General features: G+C 36.9%; 1 protein-coding gene across 4 annotated transcripts in view; it reads right to left on the reverse strand.

The window, feature by feature from the left end:
- Positions 1–1,194: 1,194 nt before the first annotated feature.
- The window catches only part of SPAST (spastin), a 38,566-nt gene continuing 22,718 nt past the window's right edge, over positions 1,195–17,042 (reverse strand). For all 4 annotated transcript variants that reach the window (XM_084203217.1, XM_084203215.1, XM_084203216.1 and 1 more), the window contains 9 exons: positions 16,212–16,283; positions 15,632–15,707; positions 14,997–15,088; positions 13,135–13,214; positions 12,291–12,333; positions 11,602–11,681; positions 9,885–9,955; positions 7,999–8,039; positions 1,195–6,747 (listed from right to left, as the gene is read on the reverse strand). In XM_084203217.1, the coding sequence (XP_084059343.1) occupies positions 6,625–6,747; positions 7,999–8,039; positions 9,885–9,955; positions 11,602–11,681; positions 12,291–12,333; positions 13,135–13,214; positions 14,997–15,088; positions 15,632–15,707; positions 16,212–16,283 (678 nt within the window). In that variant the 3' untranslated portion in view covers positions 1,195–6,624. The remainder of the gene's footprint in view (positions 6,748–7,998; positions 8,040–9,884; positions 9,956–11,601; positions 11,682–12,290; positions 12,334–13,134; positions 13,215–14,996; positions 15,089–15,631; positions 15,708–16,211; positions 16,284–17,042) is intronic.

Below are 17,042 nucleotides of genomic sequence, written 5' to 3' on the forward strand. Positions count from 1 at the left end.
AGATAGCATGATTGGGGGGAAGAAAAGCCAACAACAAAAAAACCAAAACAAAACAAACTCCACCCAAACAAACAAACAAACAAACAAAACCCCACAAAAACCCCACGACCCAGGAAGTTTTAACTTACTTCTTTCTCACTTTTCTCTAGCAAACTTAGAACACTGTAATACAGAAATAAATATCTGAGATACACCAGCATCTAACACTAGGCATGCAGCCTTGTCTCCCCTCCTTGGCTGGAATGGGAAAGATTTAATGAGTCCAAGATAAACTTCAGTCCAGGGTATGCTGCCAAAACCAAAATCTCTGTAGATTTCAAAATAGCAAACAGTGGGATATGTTTTTTCACACTCTTCTTTCTTCACTGATTTAATTTATCTGATTATCTCCTGTACAAGAATAAAATATTTGAATGTCTGTAACCTATACACAAAATTACCAACAGTAATCATGTTAGTGGTACAAAAGCTACCTCCAAGCAGTACTATTTCAGCCAAAGAGAGGTAACTTGGATAGACACCAGTGGTGTCTTTCCGTCCTAAGGAATTATTCCTTGACAGAAGCAGGAATAACTCACATGCTTCAGTCCAAAACACTTGGTTTTCTCCTCCTTGCTGTATTGATTTTTATTTGGTTGGTTTGTTTTAGCAGTGGTTGACATGATGATGTGTGGAAGGCAGTGGTCATGGCTGTTTTTTGAGAGACCCCTCATGCTGCCAGATATGTAATATTAAAATGAGTCTTTAAAAAATGAAGTTTGATTAATTTTACCTTCAGGATATAACTGTAATAACAGAACACCCTCCCACCCCCACCCCCATAGCTGTAAGCAGTCCAGATGCAGCCTCAATCAATTACAAATTGTAAGGTAATGGGGATAAGTAAAGAAATTATATTGTTAACTCAGAATAAACAGCAGCACTCTCCCCCAAGCAAAAGAAAAGCCATTTTGAGGCCAAGAAAATTTGCTCCAAGTTTTTCAGGACTTTCCCATGACCAGCAGAATTAGTTATGTGAAAACTCCTGGTTTTCACCATGATCTAGCAAGACTAGGATAAGCACACACTTTTCAGTTTAAGCACATTTATTTACGAAGTAGCACTTCTGTTTACATTAGTTTTAAGAACTTGAGTTATGTTCTTTAGAAACTGATTTATTTACATATTTATTGTTCCATCATCTGGTATACAACACCTGATGTTTTTAAATGTTTTTTTAAAACCAGCAGCAATTTAATAGGCTTCAAGTTTAATGAAAAGGCTTTTACTTTTGGACATGTTATCTGATAAACAGACAGGAAAACAGTGATAACAGGACAAACGAAACATTTTATTGTAAGCTAAAGCTATGTGACTGCTTGTCATGCTTTTTTACATTGCTATTAGTAAAATGGTGTTTAACATTTCGGAAAACATTCTTAAAAGAACAATGAAACAAAAGTGCTTCTAAACAACAAAATACAAAAATTAATCCCATCCCAGACTGGAATTATTCAATATATTTTACAGGAGTGGGGTATGTTGTTTTGTCTCCACCTTTGGTTTTCATCACTTTAATACAGATTTCTGAAAAATACTGACTAGCCCTTCACACAGCTAAAAAAGGGAATCATGTGGCAAAACCAGTTTTTGTATTTGCAGTCCCTTTGACAGGTGTGCAACTATTAGACAAAATACTAATGGGAGAGAAGCCTGCACAACTGAGAGCCACACCCCGGCATCTTTGAGCACTATGCCTGTATTAACCAGCCACAGAGCGCCGACCTTTAATCCTCAAAGCCGCTTCTCTGAAGAAAGGACTTTTTAAGAAGAGTGTCTTATGAAGGCAAGGAAAGTCTAACAGCAAAACAACGTTCACCACCATAGTTTCCAGAAGTCATGTCAAGCATTTTTCAAATCAAAACATCAGACTCTGAAGAATCTGCAGTGTTGAGCCAGTATGTTGTATCCACCGGAGCAGTGTGTACCTTGCCAATTATTGCTGAACTCAGGAGGTAGTTATTGACAAGGTAAGAAGTTTCCCCTCTAAGACAGTTAATGATTTATACACGAAGCAGGAAAAACAGAACACACATTTCCCCACATTTTACAAGATGATTTTGTATTTGTAGGAAGTGACAGCTTAACTTCCTCATCCTGTGGAATTATAATTACCATAATTAAAAGAAAAGATACTGAAAATTATAATTAAGTAAGAAATTCTAAAAGAAAATAGCTGATCAATTGGTCATCTCTTAGGATGGCTGCAGATCATCCTAAGCATGAAAATTCACATAGGTCAGTAAAACAACATTCTTCAACACTAAACAGCAGCTCAAGAGAAACTAATAATAAAACTGCCTCTAATTAGCACAATGACTGAGATAACTAATTGCATTGACTACCTGCTTGCTACTCTTCATTCCATTTTTGATATCTGGCAGAAACCCCAACAACTTAAAGCATCACAAAAGCTTGAGGGCACCACAGAAAATGAATGAAAACCTGGTCAGGTACAGTAGCACTGGCCCCCTCCCAAAGCTGCCACATGCAGAAGCACCACTAAAGCACTGGAGAAGCTAGAGAAGCACGTCCTAGGCACAGCTATGCATCATCCATGTCTTGGGTAGGAAAGCACTAAGGAAATCTAGGGCACCACATCTCACCATAGGTGATGAAGGAAGCCCTAAGGAGAACGTTGCTTTCCAGTTCAGAGCAGATGTCTCAGTTCCATTTGCCAGCATATCTGACTTCAGTATTCCCAGTACAAAGTACTTAAATTTCACAAGAGGGACATGACAGCAGTGCAAAGCAGTGCTAAACCCCACTTGTCTAGAATAGAAAAAATACTATTTATCCTACACCAGAAGGAAAGGTTAATTGAGTTATATGTATAAAACCTGTCATTTTAAAAACACTTGAGAGAATGAAACAGGAAAACCAGCAATAGTCTCTAATTAGTGCAGTGACAACACACCTTCTCAGTTCAGAGATCCCATTCTTACTCGTTTTAAAGTGTTATTATCACATTTGTTACCTATATAAAGTTGCAGGGCCATATTCAACAGAACTGTACCTAGCAACTGGCTTTGAGTCAGCAAGACATCTCAGGGGCACAATGCTTATTTCTGATACACTAAATGCTGTAATGTCTAAGAAACTAACAGGACAGATTTATTTGTGCATAAATATCCTAGTTTAAGGCTTATATTTAGTATTCTGTGTTGATTTTGTCTTTGCATACACATTGAACCTGTACAGGTTTGCTGTAGTCCACGGAAAAGTCAACATTAGTAAAGGGAACATCATAACACAGAAGAAAGTCTCATTTTAAGGAGAAAGAGCAATCTACAGGCTATTCTTCCAGTACGTTGAAAGACAAAAAATGTGGCTCCTGCTTAATAAAAACAGAAGGACGTATGAAGAAGGTTGGTAGAAAAACACAAGGGGTTTGGGTTGGTTTTATTTTCTCCCTCCAGTAACTGCTATACTTGAAAGTCAGTAAAACACACTGGCAGAGAGCCAGACAAGCTGCTTACTAATCATGTCAAAAAAGTGGGTCAAGTTGCTCATTCACTAGCAGTGGGCAGATTCACAGAAAATAAGGGGGGGGGTGTGGGGGGGTGGAAGAAAAAAAGAAAGGAAAAAAAACAGTCCAGAGAGCTAATGGAATGGTAGTCTTCACAAAAGTTAAAAGCACCCAAGCTGCTGTCCTGTTTATCCTGATTTGAGACATTGTATTAGAACATAACCAGATTTTATGGAAAATACAGCTGGTAAAGTTCTGTGTAAGTACTACAGCTTTGGGAAATACAGGTAATTTGTGGTTATTTGGGGTGGTTCGTTGGGTTGTTTTTTTTGGGGGAGGGAAGTTTGGTGGTTTTTCCCGTTGATCTGCTCTTATACACAGTTAATCCAACATATAGATGGAATGACTGAGCTGGGACTTAGTACATGTAAAATAAGGAGTAAGATGGAAGATAATGCCTTAAGCAGAACAGAATTATTCTTAAAAGACACTATTCAGAAAATAGTATAAGACAAGACATTTAAAGGAGATTTATGAACCAAACAGCACCTGGCCATGGGCTAAGAGTCCAGCAGCTGTGGGGCAAACTGATGTTGCAGAACAAAATTTTCTTCTTTTTACTGTGTTCCAGCATTAATTTATAGGGCTGTAGTTCATCTACTAAGCAGAAAACAATCAGGCATAATAGAAGACCAAAGAGCAGCTGTACCAGTCACACAGATTCTCTTGACCTGAACTGGTTGTACAAACTAGTGAAAGGGCTGGTCCCTTTTCTTTTTATGTAGCAGCTGGTGATTTTAACTCCTTGTGCTGCATACTGGTGCTACTTTAGGGGATGGGGACTGACTTCTAGCTCAACATTTCAGGTACCTATCCCACACCAATGAGTATGCATTTGAAATAAATAACCAGTATGTTCCTCAAAACTAAGAGGACAAAACCAACAGTTTTGTGACAATCATTTAGGAACACTTAAAACCGGAAGCGTTATCTTCCAAGTTTTCATTTGCAAAGGATCTCAAGGAATGTCTGCCAGAGCTTTATGAATAAAACCAAGGCCCTTTCTTAGCTGTAACTATTTGGCAGATGCTAATACAACAGAAATATTCATGCTTAGCACTATGAAGAATATTACAAATACGGATCAAGTCAGCCAGGAATCTCCAACAACAGAGATGGTCTACTGAAGGCAGAGCTAAGGCAAAGCAAGACATGAGACTTAAGAATCTGAAATCTTTTAGCATTTCTCCAGAAAACTGAATCAGAGGAACCACAGAGGAAAGTCACATTTCATTTACAGAAGACATACGAATTTGAGAGAGTCCTATCCTTAGAAGGCTAGAAGTGGTTTGGTTAGACTATTTCAAAAGGCATAATAGTGGAACACAATCTTCTCTTCTTTGATTGCTTTTAATCTTAAGATCAGTTAAAAGCATCTCTGGTTGAAAAAAAACAAAAGAATCCCAAACATATTGCATATGTGCATCTCAAAGGTATGACAGAGTTTCTGCTACTTAGTACTCAATACCACACAGTGAGCACAGTCCTCTCAGAGTATTACTATATCTATACCTACAACTGCATCTCTCAGCTAGGGTTGTTTTTTTTTTCATATATACATATAATATATTATTTATAGTCAACTTTCAGGTAAGTAGTTCCAAAAAATAAGTTAAATGAAAAATTAAAAACAAATTTTCTGTTAAGACCAAAAGCAAACAACACTTACAACTCATTTTCATTAAAACAACAGTAAACAATATGCGTTTTTGCAGTATCACTAAGTTAGGAGAGGTGTAAAAAAAAAAACAACAAACCAAGCCAACCAAAAAAACCAAAGAAACCAACAACCCACAAACCTGCTTTAACAAGGAACTAGTGTTCTGTCTTGCAAACATCTATGTTTAATCTGTGTAGAATTTGTAAACAAGATGTTGGGCCTTTAGAAGTAAAGGCAAAAATGCTTTCCTTTATTATGGTATTTAAAGGCTATCATTTAAGAGTTTCTTTTTTTAATAGCTTGTCATTTATATAATAAAAACAAGTATTTGTACAAAGATGCAGTTTCTTTTTAAAAAAGCAGATCAGTTGAGTGTTTCATACTTTAATATATAAACTGAAACATATGAAAGCTATAAAAACATTAATGTGTGCCATGTACTAAACATGTAGCCTCATATTTTAATGCTTACATGTGGAGATTAAAAAAATTATCACAATGGAAATTTTACTTTCAATTATCATAAACAGACCAAAATACAGAGTAGAAACACGTCATTTCTGAAACTCAACAATTAGCATCACCTACTCTCTCAAACATCAGCTGGGCTCAAGCTGTACACTGTAAGCATAAGCTAACATTCTACCAATGAAAGCGTTACAAAATGCATTAAGAGAAAATACTGCCACTAAATGAGTATCTCAGTCTATTCTTTTATTTAGTAATTTTTCTTTTAAAAGGCAGTTTGAATTGGTTTTATAATGTTGGGTTTTTTTGCTGTTCTGCTATCAAAGGTCTTCTTTAAAACTGTCCTGTGAACAACTCAGTCACATTACAACAAAACAAAAAGACAAATAATAACAGACCAGCTACTTTTAACATTTTAATAATTGTAATTCCCCAATGCTGTTCTTCCACTCTGCACAGGGAAATTGTTTTATTTGGCACATTAAGGATAAAAAAGTCAAAAAAAATGAACTGCAGTTTACAAACCTCAAATTGAATATCATTGTTCCAAGTCCATTGTTCATCAATGTCATGGCAAAATTAAAAACAAAAAACCACACACACAACATAGGGAAAGGTCCTCCAATGATCAATATCATCAGAGCCTTGTAGCAGAAACAATATACATATATTAATGTTCAAACCAGAATCGGATTGCTAGGAATCTTACTTAGCTCAAGTCCTGTTGTGCTCTTACTTACAGTGTGTAAATCCTCACTAAATGGCAAGGAGGCTTTGATGAACACATTTCACATTGTATAATTTTCTCTTAATCTCAAGTTTTAATGCAGATACTTAAATATCTGTAAAGTCCTGTAAACTCTGGCTGATTCCCAGTTGTCTGCACCAACTGCTCCCCAGGCAGGAGTGTTTCACTTCAAGTAGTGTCTCACACTGTGGTATCTCCAAAGTCCTTGTTCCAGCGAATGTACGCCTCCAGGGTCTGAGGGCTCAAACTGCGCTTGATCTTCTTCAGAGATTCTGTGAAATCTGACAGTTTGATGTTTCTCATCTAAACAGAAAATGAAAGACATCAGGGTTACAAGTGGTTTACGTACTTCGGTTTATTCAGGAAGTACTTGAGTATTCACTTTCAACAAAACACATTCTACAAGTGCTGCATCTGGATGTAAGAACAAACTTTTTTTACAGAGAGAGTAGACATTCACTGCAACAACCCCCCAGGAATGTGTAGAGTCTCCATTGCTGGAGGTTTTGAAGATATGACTGGGCAGGGTGCTAAATAATCTCATCTAAATTCCCTTTACAACAGAAGGATGGACCAGGTGAGCTTTCAAGGTCCCTTCCAAACCAGGGTGTTCTATTATTCTATGACCTGATGCAAGAATATTGTAATTTAAGACTACCAGTATGTACCATTTTAATAAACTAACACTTGCCAATAGTAAGATCTGCCTTACTTAACAGCTCATTAGACTGTGTCATTACTTCTTGTTTCAGTAGGTGGTGTGAGCTGGTGTATATGCGGACGTCACAACAAATTATCACAGATGCTGTTATCCTCCTGCAACAAATCCTTCCAGCTTATAGCTTTGGCCACAACAGCATAAACACAAAAAGCAACTGAGAAATTAAGTTTTGCTTCATTTTCCCCTGTGAAACTGCGGTCAGCACAGACACCTGAACAGAAACTTCTGTACACAGGACCAATTGCTTGCTTCCTTCCCCCCCCCCCCATATTTACAGCTGCAGTTTGTGGTCAGGAGCTCAATCTTTTTCTTTATGATGATTCATGTCAATTAATGCAAGTATTATACATACACATGCACAAAGCTGTTTTAGGTTCTCCCTAAGTTAACCTGTTTTATGCAAAGATGGGGTGGAGGGGGTAGAAGTAATTTCACATAATACTTCTGGGAATGTTCTTGGGAAGTAACACTGTAAGTAAATAACAGCCAGGCCTCTGACATCATCAGCTAGGTAAGAAATACTGCAGCGGAGTGTGAAGGAAAAGACAGGACAGTCAGCTGAAATTAAGACCAATGACTTTACTAACAGAAAAGTAAGTGCTCTGAAGCCTGAAAGCCAAAAAACTACCCATAAGCCTCTAACATCTGAGGACAGATCTTCTCAATCTCTATTTCTAAAGAATTTTCTTTAATGAAGAAGTGATTAAAAAGCATAATACCCCCCAACATTATCCTATTTTGTATGATACTACACATAAAAAAGGGACCTTAAAAGTTTCTAGTGAGAAAGCCTTCTATTCCAAGGGGAATATACAGCTGCTGGAACAGCTTACCTCACTGGCAGACATGTTCTTCACCTGTTCTGGTTTTAATTCTGTAAAAATAAAAATAGATGGGTGAGTTTCATAAGAAAACTGTCATCACTTCTGACAAAAAAACCCCCATTTTAAAAGCACTTATATTCTGGAAAAAACCCCTGCAGCTAAAAATTATACCTTTCTACCTCAACACAGTCTCCTGTAAAGAAAGGTACATGGTGGTTTTGCCTCCTCCTTCCCCCTTTACCAGCTCCTCAACCAGGCTGCTCCCACACTCAGTTACTGCAGGTGCAGCACAAAGTGATATCAGAACTATTCCTTCCTCCTAAAGTATGGAAAACAGCACACAAGCCAACAGAGCTACCTCCCCCATATTAACTGTGGTATCCACAATCTCTCTACTGAATTTCAGGAAACAGAAGGTACAGTCAAGCCAAGAACACTGAAATAAAATCAGATAGGGCATATGACAGTGCTTCTTACCCTATGCTGCACTGATGTGATCTGAACATTTTTGCATCATTCACCAATTTTATTTTTTTTTTTGGTAACTTGCAATAATCTCATGGTATCAACATGTAACAGCAAACATTTTGCTAGGAGAGTACAAGAAAAAGAATCTAGATGGGATTGGCAAGGATAATATCACAAAACATTTTCAAAAATGTATTGTTTTATATGTAAAACAAGTGAAGGAGCAAGTGAAAGAAATGTGTTGCACAATGTTACACGGTCTCTTCTTGAAATGGACTTGCGTGTGAAATGAGTTGTCAGCCAAGTAAAACCTGCATACCTAAATGCATACATTATTAATTCCAGCACTCTAAATAAATATATTCAAATTCTTAGGAGACATCATGTCTCTTATGAGAGCCATTTAATGTACTTCTGTTTCCCGGTTATTATGCAGGATTGTGAAAGATATGCTTTACAAATTCAGCAGCTGCAAAAAAATGTGTAAAAAACATTACATTCCAAAAGCTGCTTTCAAAAGAGATAGTGCACTGGCAAAAATGCATGCTACAGGATTTAAAAAAATAATAACACAAACACACCCACAAAACATGAACAGACCTCTCCTCCCCATAAATAATTTAAGAGTTGCAACAATTTTTATTTACACATAATAGGTTGGTATTACAGAACACTTCGGCTCTGCCTGCCTTTAGTACCTTTCTGTAAAGTAGGACAATAGGTCTACAAACAGAAAACTAACACCAAATCTTCACAATCTTTTCTACACAAAAATCCTGCTACTGATCTCCACTAAACAAGATCAGTTCCCTCAGATGTGGCTACTGGACACATAACAAGCTAGTTAAAGAGAACAAAGAGAGGAGGTGTTGGAAAAAAGTATTCGCATTAAAACTGTGGGGTTTTCCTAGTTGTACATGTCAGAGAAAGAACAAATATAAGTAAAACTCTAGATCATTCACATTGTCATCTGGATCACAATTCACCATTAAGAGGTAAAAATAGAAAAAGCTAGGCTATTCAAACTGTATCTAGAAAAATCCCATAAAATAACTTGTTTCAGTTTTCCTTCCCTTACATTTCAAAGAGATTTGACTCTTTTAAAAAGACAAGTAACACAATCAGCAATTGCTATTCAAGAAGTAATTTAGCTACAATAGGACTGACACCAGAAAGACACTAGTTAAAAATCCTACAAATCAGTGAGAAACGCTTCACACTGCTTTTCTCCTATGACACAAAATTCTTCTTTTTCACATGGTGAGATGCTGAAGGGTTTTGTGTAAGTAAATCTTATAAAGATGCTATTATGGGGAACAGACTAAAATCCAATGAAAAAAGTTAAATTTCAGAGGTTTAAGAATTATAAAGATGCAAGAAAATATAACTCTAATGTCAAAACCTCAATAAAAATCTCTGCAGCTTACCTCGAATGGGGCCAAGTGCTGCATCCTTCGCTAATGCAGTTAGATCACTTCCAGAGTATCCATCTGTCATTCTTTGGCAAAGGAAAAAGTGGGGTCAAGGAGGAAGCAAAAAAACCAAAAACCTGCTTCAAATCAATTTAATTGCAGATAATCAAAGTGTTACTTAATCAGAAGAAGTATTACTTTGATGTTATTCTTCAAGTTTAATAAATCAGAAGTGTGTTCAGTAAAAGTGATCTATATTTCACTGTAAGTGATCTTTCACAGATTAAATTTAAAGTACAGATATTCAAGTCCCAAATAACATTCTAGAAAAAATAAAAAAAGGCAGCACCTGCACCTAGGATTTGTAGATGAAAACTTATCCCAATCACATTTACTATTTCTGTAAGAGAATTCTGTACCAGTAGTTTATCAACATTTGTCAAGTACTGTAAAACCAAAACCTCAATTGTCCTTTACACTCTGGGGGAGCTGTTCCAGAATTAGACTTAATATCCAAGTTAACCAGTGAAATACTCTGGAGAATAAAGGCCTCCACTGAACCAGGAAGCAACCAATACAAAATGCCAACATAAGTGAAAATGAGTAGTTCAGGTTACCTAAAGGAAAATTTAAAAACAAAAATAGCACCCTTGTAAGAACAGTGCCTAGCTGCAGCAACAAGAGCTTAGTCTTGTGGAGATCATAAAGTCTGTTACAGTTTATAGAAAAAGTTGCAGAGGAGCAAAGGAACAAAATCATAATGGAAGTTAAATACTTCTCTCTTTCAAAATAAAGAAAGATGGAAAAAGAAGCAGGCAGGATGCTCAACTTTTACATTTTCCCTAAACCCATTTGTAATTTGGTTCTTAACATTGCAGTTAGAATACTGATACTGTGTTTTTCCTCCAGTTAGCTATCATTTCAGCCTAAACATGGCCTGAGCTAACAACCTTCAAGCACAGAGGGAATATATTCAGTTGGATGACACATCAACTTCTGCAACGTTACTAAAAGCCTGACAAATGCTACCTCCAAGACTGTACTAACCTCTGCTGTCCTACCACAAAGAGAAACAGACTGAAGTACATCCACCCGTCTATCTTCATGATCTCATGCTGTTTTCACTCCTTCCTGCCCTACCTGCTTTTTAGTCTAATCTCCTCCACACAAATTATTAGATTTAGGTGACTAACAGCAGTATTATGTCAATCTCAAAGATGAAAAACATAAAACAACTTTATTTCATAACAGAAGGGAAAAATTAACCCACATTTTCCCAATCAAATTTCAAAGTGAAAAGAACCTAAAATTATCCAGCGCTTGCTCTGTTATGTTGGTAATACATTCAACAAGCCTAGCAAGGCACCAGCAAAGAGAACTTGCCTTTTATGTGAAATGAATGCCAAGTGCAAAACTGGTGCTATCTTTTTGCATCAAGGAGGAGAGCTGGACTCCTTGAGGGACGGGTGGGAAGAAGCATCCTCCTCCCTCCTCCTCAGAGGAAAGAGCTGATGAGCATGTTTCAACAACAGAAACCTGACTGGGTGTATCCTATATATGCATATATAAAAACACTATCATACAGCCTGACAGGGAACCATCTTCCCCAAATAAATGAAATCATGTTGTTGCTGTCAGATTATTTACATTAGTTACATTTTGAATGAATTAAACAGTCTGAATGAATGCAGTAGAGGAATATATTTATTTAGTATGGTTACAAAATACTTACCTAGCTAGTTGAGCCAACTCTTTTTGGGTTAATGGACTTCCTTGCTTGCTTAGAAGATTTTTTAGCAAAATCAGTCTTGTCTGAAAAGAAGATAAAATTATCAGATGTAAAACTCGTTTTCACGGAACACTTAAAATTGTGTTGCAAGAACAGAACTATGCTTTTGTCAGTTTTGCTTTTGTGCTTCACCAGTTTAAACTTGCCCATAGTGCTTGTGCAATTAGCCTGTGCAGTATCATCTCTTCAGGAACAGAGATAAGGACTGGGTAAAAACAAGACCAAGAGCCTAACTACTAGTATCAAGAAGAATTAAAATCTTCATCAAAATTCCTGATCTCCTGTTGAACTGACAAACATTAGGAAAATTACTTCTGTCTTTTGCAATCAAACACTCTCCTTCAGCCAAACAAACATGCTCCTGTAAGTCCTACTTCAGACTTGCCCATGTCTGCCAGTCTGAAAGCAACACCTCACTAGCCAAGAAGTACTGAGTAGCTACCACCAGATTTGCTACTAGTATGAGTGAAAAAAAAAAAAGACAAAAACTTAAAATAGTTCCCAGAATTAATGCACAGTGTATATGGTCAAGGTGAGCCAGAAATTAGTTCACAGAACTGTAATCATCCACAAGGGCAAGTTAAGAATTGTCTGTAAGTGTTTTGAAAATGTGAGTGGAAAACAATACTTACCTCCTCGTTCGGTAAAGACACATATACCCGTTTGGTGAACCGTCTGAAAAAAACCCAAACATGTATACATTGTTCACACCATTCTGTAACTATTTAGCACATACAAATCTAACATTTGGTTTGGTTAAGTCACAAAATTTCATCATCAAATTCTAGGAAGCAGAACTGGAGATTTTGAAAAAAGCGCCAACAACCAAACAAAAAATATGAACAAGCCACTGGTGCCATCTTACTCTTATCTGAAGTTATAAGTCTCCTCCCAGAGGAGAAACACACTAAAGGTAGAAATACCACTGACTACCAGCAATGAATTGAAGCCTCTCTTAATTTTTTACACAAAAATGTCTTTGGAATAATTTCTTCAGGCAATGCTGACATATCTATTTTCCTCAATCAAGAATGAAAAGAGAATGAAGTATGAGTACTTTTAACAAAAAAGTCCTAAGGCAAATCTACAGCAAGATCTGTAATTGCATGGGATGTCAGAAGACAATATTCAGAAAGAAGAAATACTAGATTTCTCGTCAATCTAGAATACTGATCAAATTTTCTCCTTTATTTTGCCATTAAGATCCAAATAACAAAAAAGCAAAATATTAAATTAAAGAAATTTAAAAACCACTGACATGATCTCAACAGGTACTACTATCTCAGATTATTCCCAGACCACCATGATTGTGCAGATGCATCTCAAAAGAAAAGAGCCCCTCTTTGAGAGGTTAAATAATTTAGCCCTGCTGAACAGCTTTTACTTATTACAAAACTTCACCAAGACACCAGGCAAAACCTGTTCTTCATAATGAATATCATCTTAGTGTATATTCAGAAAAAGATGTTTTGATACCTGAGAACAGCATCATCAAGCTCCTGAGGCCTGTTTGTTGCTCCCATCACAAGTATTCTGTCCTCTCCAGAAGACTGCACCTATATAATGTGGGAAGGCAAGCCAGCTCTCAGTTTACACAGTCTACATTAAGCAGAAACACAACAAAACCAGTTAGAGACTTGCCATGGATTCAGCACACTGATGGGATCTTAATATATATATGTTTTGGGTTTTTTTTCCATTAAGGTAGTTTTAAAATATTCCTCAGATAAATGTAAAGTCAAACCAGGAAAAGGTAAAAAAAAACCAAACAAACAAACAAAAAAAACCCCAACCAACAACAACAACAACAAAAAGAAAAAAAAAACCCAAAAAAAGGCTTTCTGGAAAAATCTGAGACCATAAAACTATAAAGGCACTCATAAGTGTCACCAGGAGATAATTATTTTGAAAAAACCAGAGACTTTGTGCTGTTCTGGGGTTTTTACACCAAACACTGTTTTGAAGCCTGTAGGGTGAGAATCAAAACTTTAAACTAAAGTATAGCCAGAACCACAAAATCACAACAGAGAGCCATCTAACACAGGTCTCGTACAAATCCAGTAATCAAAACAGGCTATAAAATAACCATAATTGCAGAAAAACACAGCAATCTCCTTCCCAATTCACTCATTTTATACCCCAGAACATGGAGACTTAAGACATTCCAAACTTTAGAGAAAACTCTGAGCTATCAGAGACATTATTCACTTAGAGTTCAATTCTTCATAGATTTAAGTTCACTGCTACCGTACCATTTTCAAAAGGTTCACCAAAAATACTCTATGACATAGTTACATTTTAAATATTAAGTCAGCAGACTTTACATTATACTTATTTTTCCCCTTTTCATTTTAAGGGAAGACTCTGCGTGTGTGTAAATAATCTCTGCATATCACTGTCACATTGCATTATTTGTCCTGATTCATGCATTTTGGAGTTTTTCCCAACCTTGCTGCCTCTCCATGTTGTTATCTGCTCCTCCTGTACCTCATTACTATTGCTTCACCACTGTAGCAACATTCCATTGTGCTAATGGAACACAAACTAAAATTATTCACTACAAGAACAGTGCTGTAACAGAAAAATACTCTGATCTCATTTGTGTCTGTGTCCCACTATGAAATCCAGTTCCTCTTCCTGGGTATTGCATTCATGCCATTAAATACTTGTTACTGAATTCTGTCTTCTCTAGCTTAGGATACCAAGAAAAAAGTTATAATTCAAAAAAAGGTGTACTAACACAGAAAATGAATCTTTCTGATGTGTCAGAACTGTGTATACATGAGATATATATATATATGTATACAATCTGAACTAGTCTCTTGGGATTCCTCATACCTCAAGTCTCACCCCTTGACAGCGTGTGCTTGTGACACATATTCCTTTGAAACCAAAAACTATTTAAAAGCCATTTAATCTTGTTTTGCTTTGTCAAAATAAAGAGAAGTGATTCATGAAGCCATGCAATTGCAAACATGGATTCAGCTCTCTGTGACCCTCAAATGTCCCTCTTGCCCTCTAAGAACAGCTGTCCTCACAGCTCCTTTACTACTGCCATCTGTTATCCTTTCTTCTCTGTCCATAATCTTCCAAGACATTACTACAGCTCATCTCCAGACTGACCTTTCAGTACATCAGTGCATCTTCCAGAATACCACAGTAAGCAGGTAGAAAATGAAGAAGAACCAAAAAAAGCCATTTGCCAATTATGGTGGGGTGGAGGGAGGCTGAGCTAAGCCCCATCAGCCAAACCCTTTGTAATTCACCTATAGGTTGCACTGGCACCCCCCACATTACCCAATTTAGCTAAATCAAACAAAACCAAGACTAATACTTACACCATCAAATTCAATTAAAAATTCTGTTTTTAGACGCCTGCTAGCATCATGTTCACCTTCTCGTCTTTCACACAAAAGACTATCAACTTCATCTAAAAAACAAAGAAATACATCTTAACTAAGCACACAACATCAAAGTATTTGTATTTGCCTAAGTTCCTTTGCTAATAAAAGGCTGCATTAAGGAAGACCAGATCTTTATTCTTTAGGAGACAGATCTTAGGAAAGTTTAAAAACCTGCGTGATGTGTTGGCCTTTGAATAGGCAATGGACAGCACAAATGAAAGGGGAAAAAAAAATAAAGAGTTTCTGATGATAAACTGCTACTCAGGACAAGCAAAATATATTTCCATGTTTGAAGATTAATGGACTCACTCTGTAAAGGCAGCATAGTATTTTTCTTTTAGAGAGCACCTCTTCCCACTATTACCACCAACTAAATAACATAACAGTAATCTAACATGCTTCATATGAACTACTGATTGCCCAGCAGGTCATATCTGAGACAGTTGTCCTGAGCTGCAAAATTACCCAAAAGAAGTTTACTCAACTATTCCAATAGTTAACTACTTACTAATCTTTGGTAAGTAAGATTATTTAAGAAAGTAAATAAAAGTTAAAATTTAAGGTCTTACCAATAAAAATTATAGAAGGTTGAAGTTCTCTGGCTACTGCAAATAGAGCACGCACCAGTTTCTCCCCTTCACCCACCTAAAATAACAATAAAATTATTCTGTAGGGAGTTAAAAATTTTTACTGCACAACAGCTAGCAGAAGGACCTACAGAAAATCTTGCTGGTAACCAAGCACGCTCAGTCCATTTATACGTATTCAGATTACCACAGTACAACAACGGTATTGTTTACATCTTAAAAGAAACACTACAACGTCTCTTATGAATACAACTGAGTTAACTGTCAAGAGACTTCGGTGCCTAAATTACGAGAGTGAAAGAGCTGGGACCCAACTACTTCACTTTATAAGGATGAAAAACCCCACATCCATTACTGCCATTGCCAAACTGAAAAAACTTTTGACACTGCTTAATCACAAGCACAAACCAAAATTTTTTTTACTTCAAAAGTCGCTTTTAAAAAACTGTGTTCATTATAGGCTATCGGTTCACCAAGGACTCATCAGAAGTCTGTGGCTTTCTTAAGCCCCAATTAAAGCATGGGTGTTTTCAAATCAATGTATTTTACAGCCATTACTTACGTATTTTGAAGTCAGACTTGCTGCACTGATGTTAAAGAAAGTAGCATTTGATTCTGCAGCAACTGCTTTGGCCTAGGAAAGGAGGGAAAAACAAAAGTACTTTTAAAAAGCTATCATATGGAAGATAGCTCTCTGCATCTGCAGTGATCACTCATGTCCTGATGGACAGTTTTGAAAACCACTATTTCTTCAAAGGGAACACCTTGTAAATGGTACAGAAAACTTCTATCCAGGTCACTTCTAAATGAGAATGGCTATGCAGTCAAACCAACAGAGAAATTTCCAGACTCCCATAGACTTTTCTAATCCCCTTAGCTCCATAGCCAACTACAACTTGCTATGGAAGAATAAAAGTCTCCATTTCCTTTCAATTTATCCTGAATAAAAATCTAAGCCAGTTTTAACTAATTTAGGGTGGTAATTTAAGGCATCAGTTGGATCAAATCACATTAAAAATTATTATTTTTTCCCCTTTTTTATCTATGCAAAAGCTGTTTTCAGAGGAAAGCTATGGAAAATACTCAATTGGAACGCTCATTCAGACTACCCTCTCCTTTAGCAGCTTCACCATATTCAAGAAATTATGATTCCCTGCTTAGCGAGTCTAATTTTAGAGATTGGCAATTATATTCCAGTATGTCAAACATAACAGAGGAGCCTACATGAGCTGCTCTACATTCACACTCCTGCACTCGAGAGCTGATCCAGCTCCAGTGTCAGCAGAGAGTGCAGCTGCAGCCACACCATGTGATCAGGACGATGTGCCCGGCTCAGCCGCATCAGGACACTCGATGCTCCCTGCCTGATGCACAGCCATGGAGCTCCAGCCTG

Source organism: Fringilla coelebs (genome assembly GCF_963513975.1).
Source record: "Fringilla coelebs genome assembly, chromosome: 3".
Taxonomy (NCBI): Eukaryota; Metazoa; Chordata; class Aves; order Passeriformes; family Fringillidae; genus Fringilla; species Fringilla coelebs.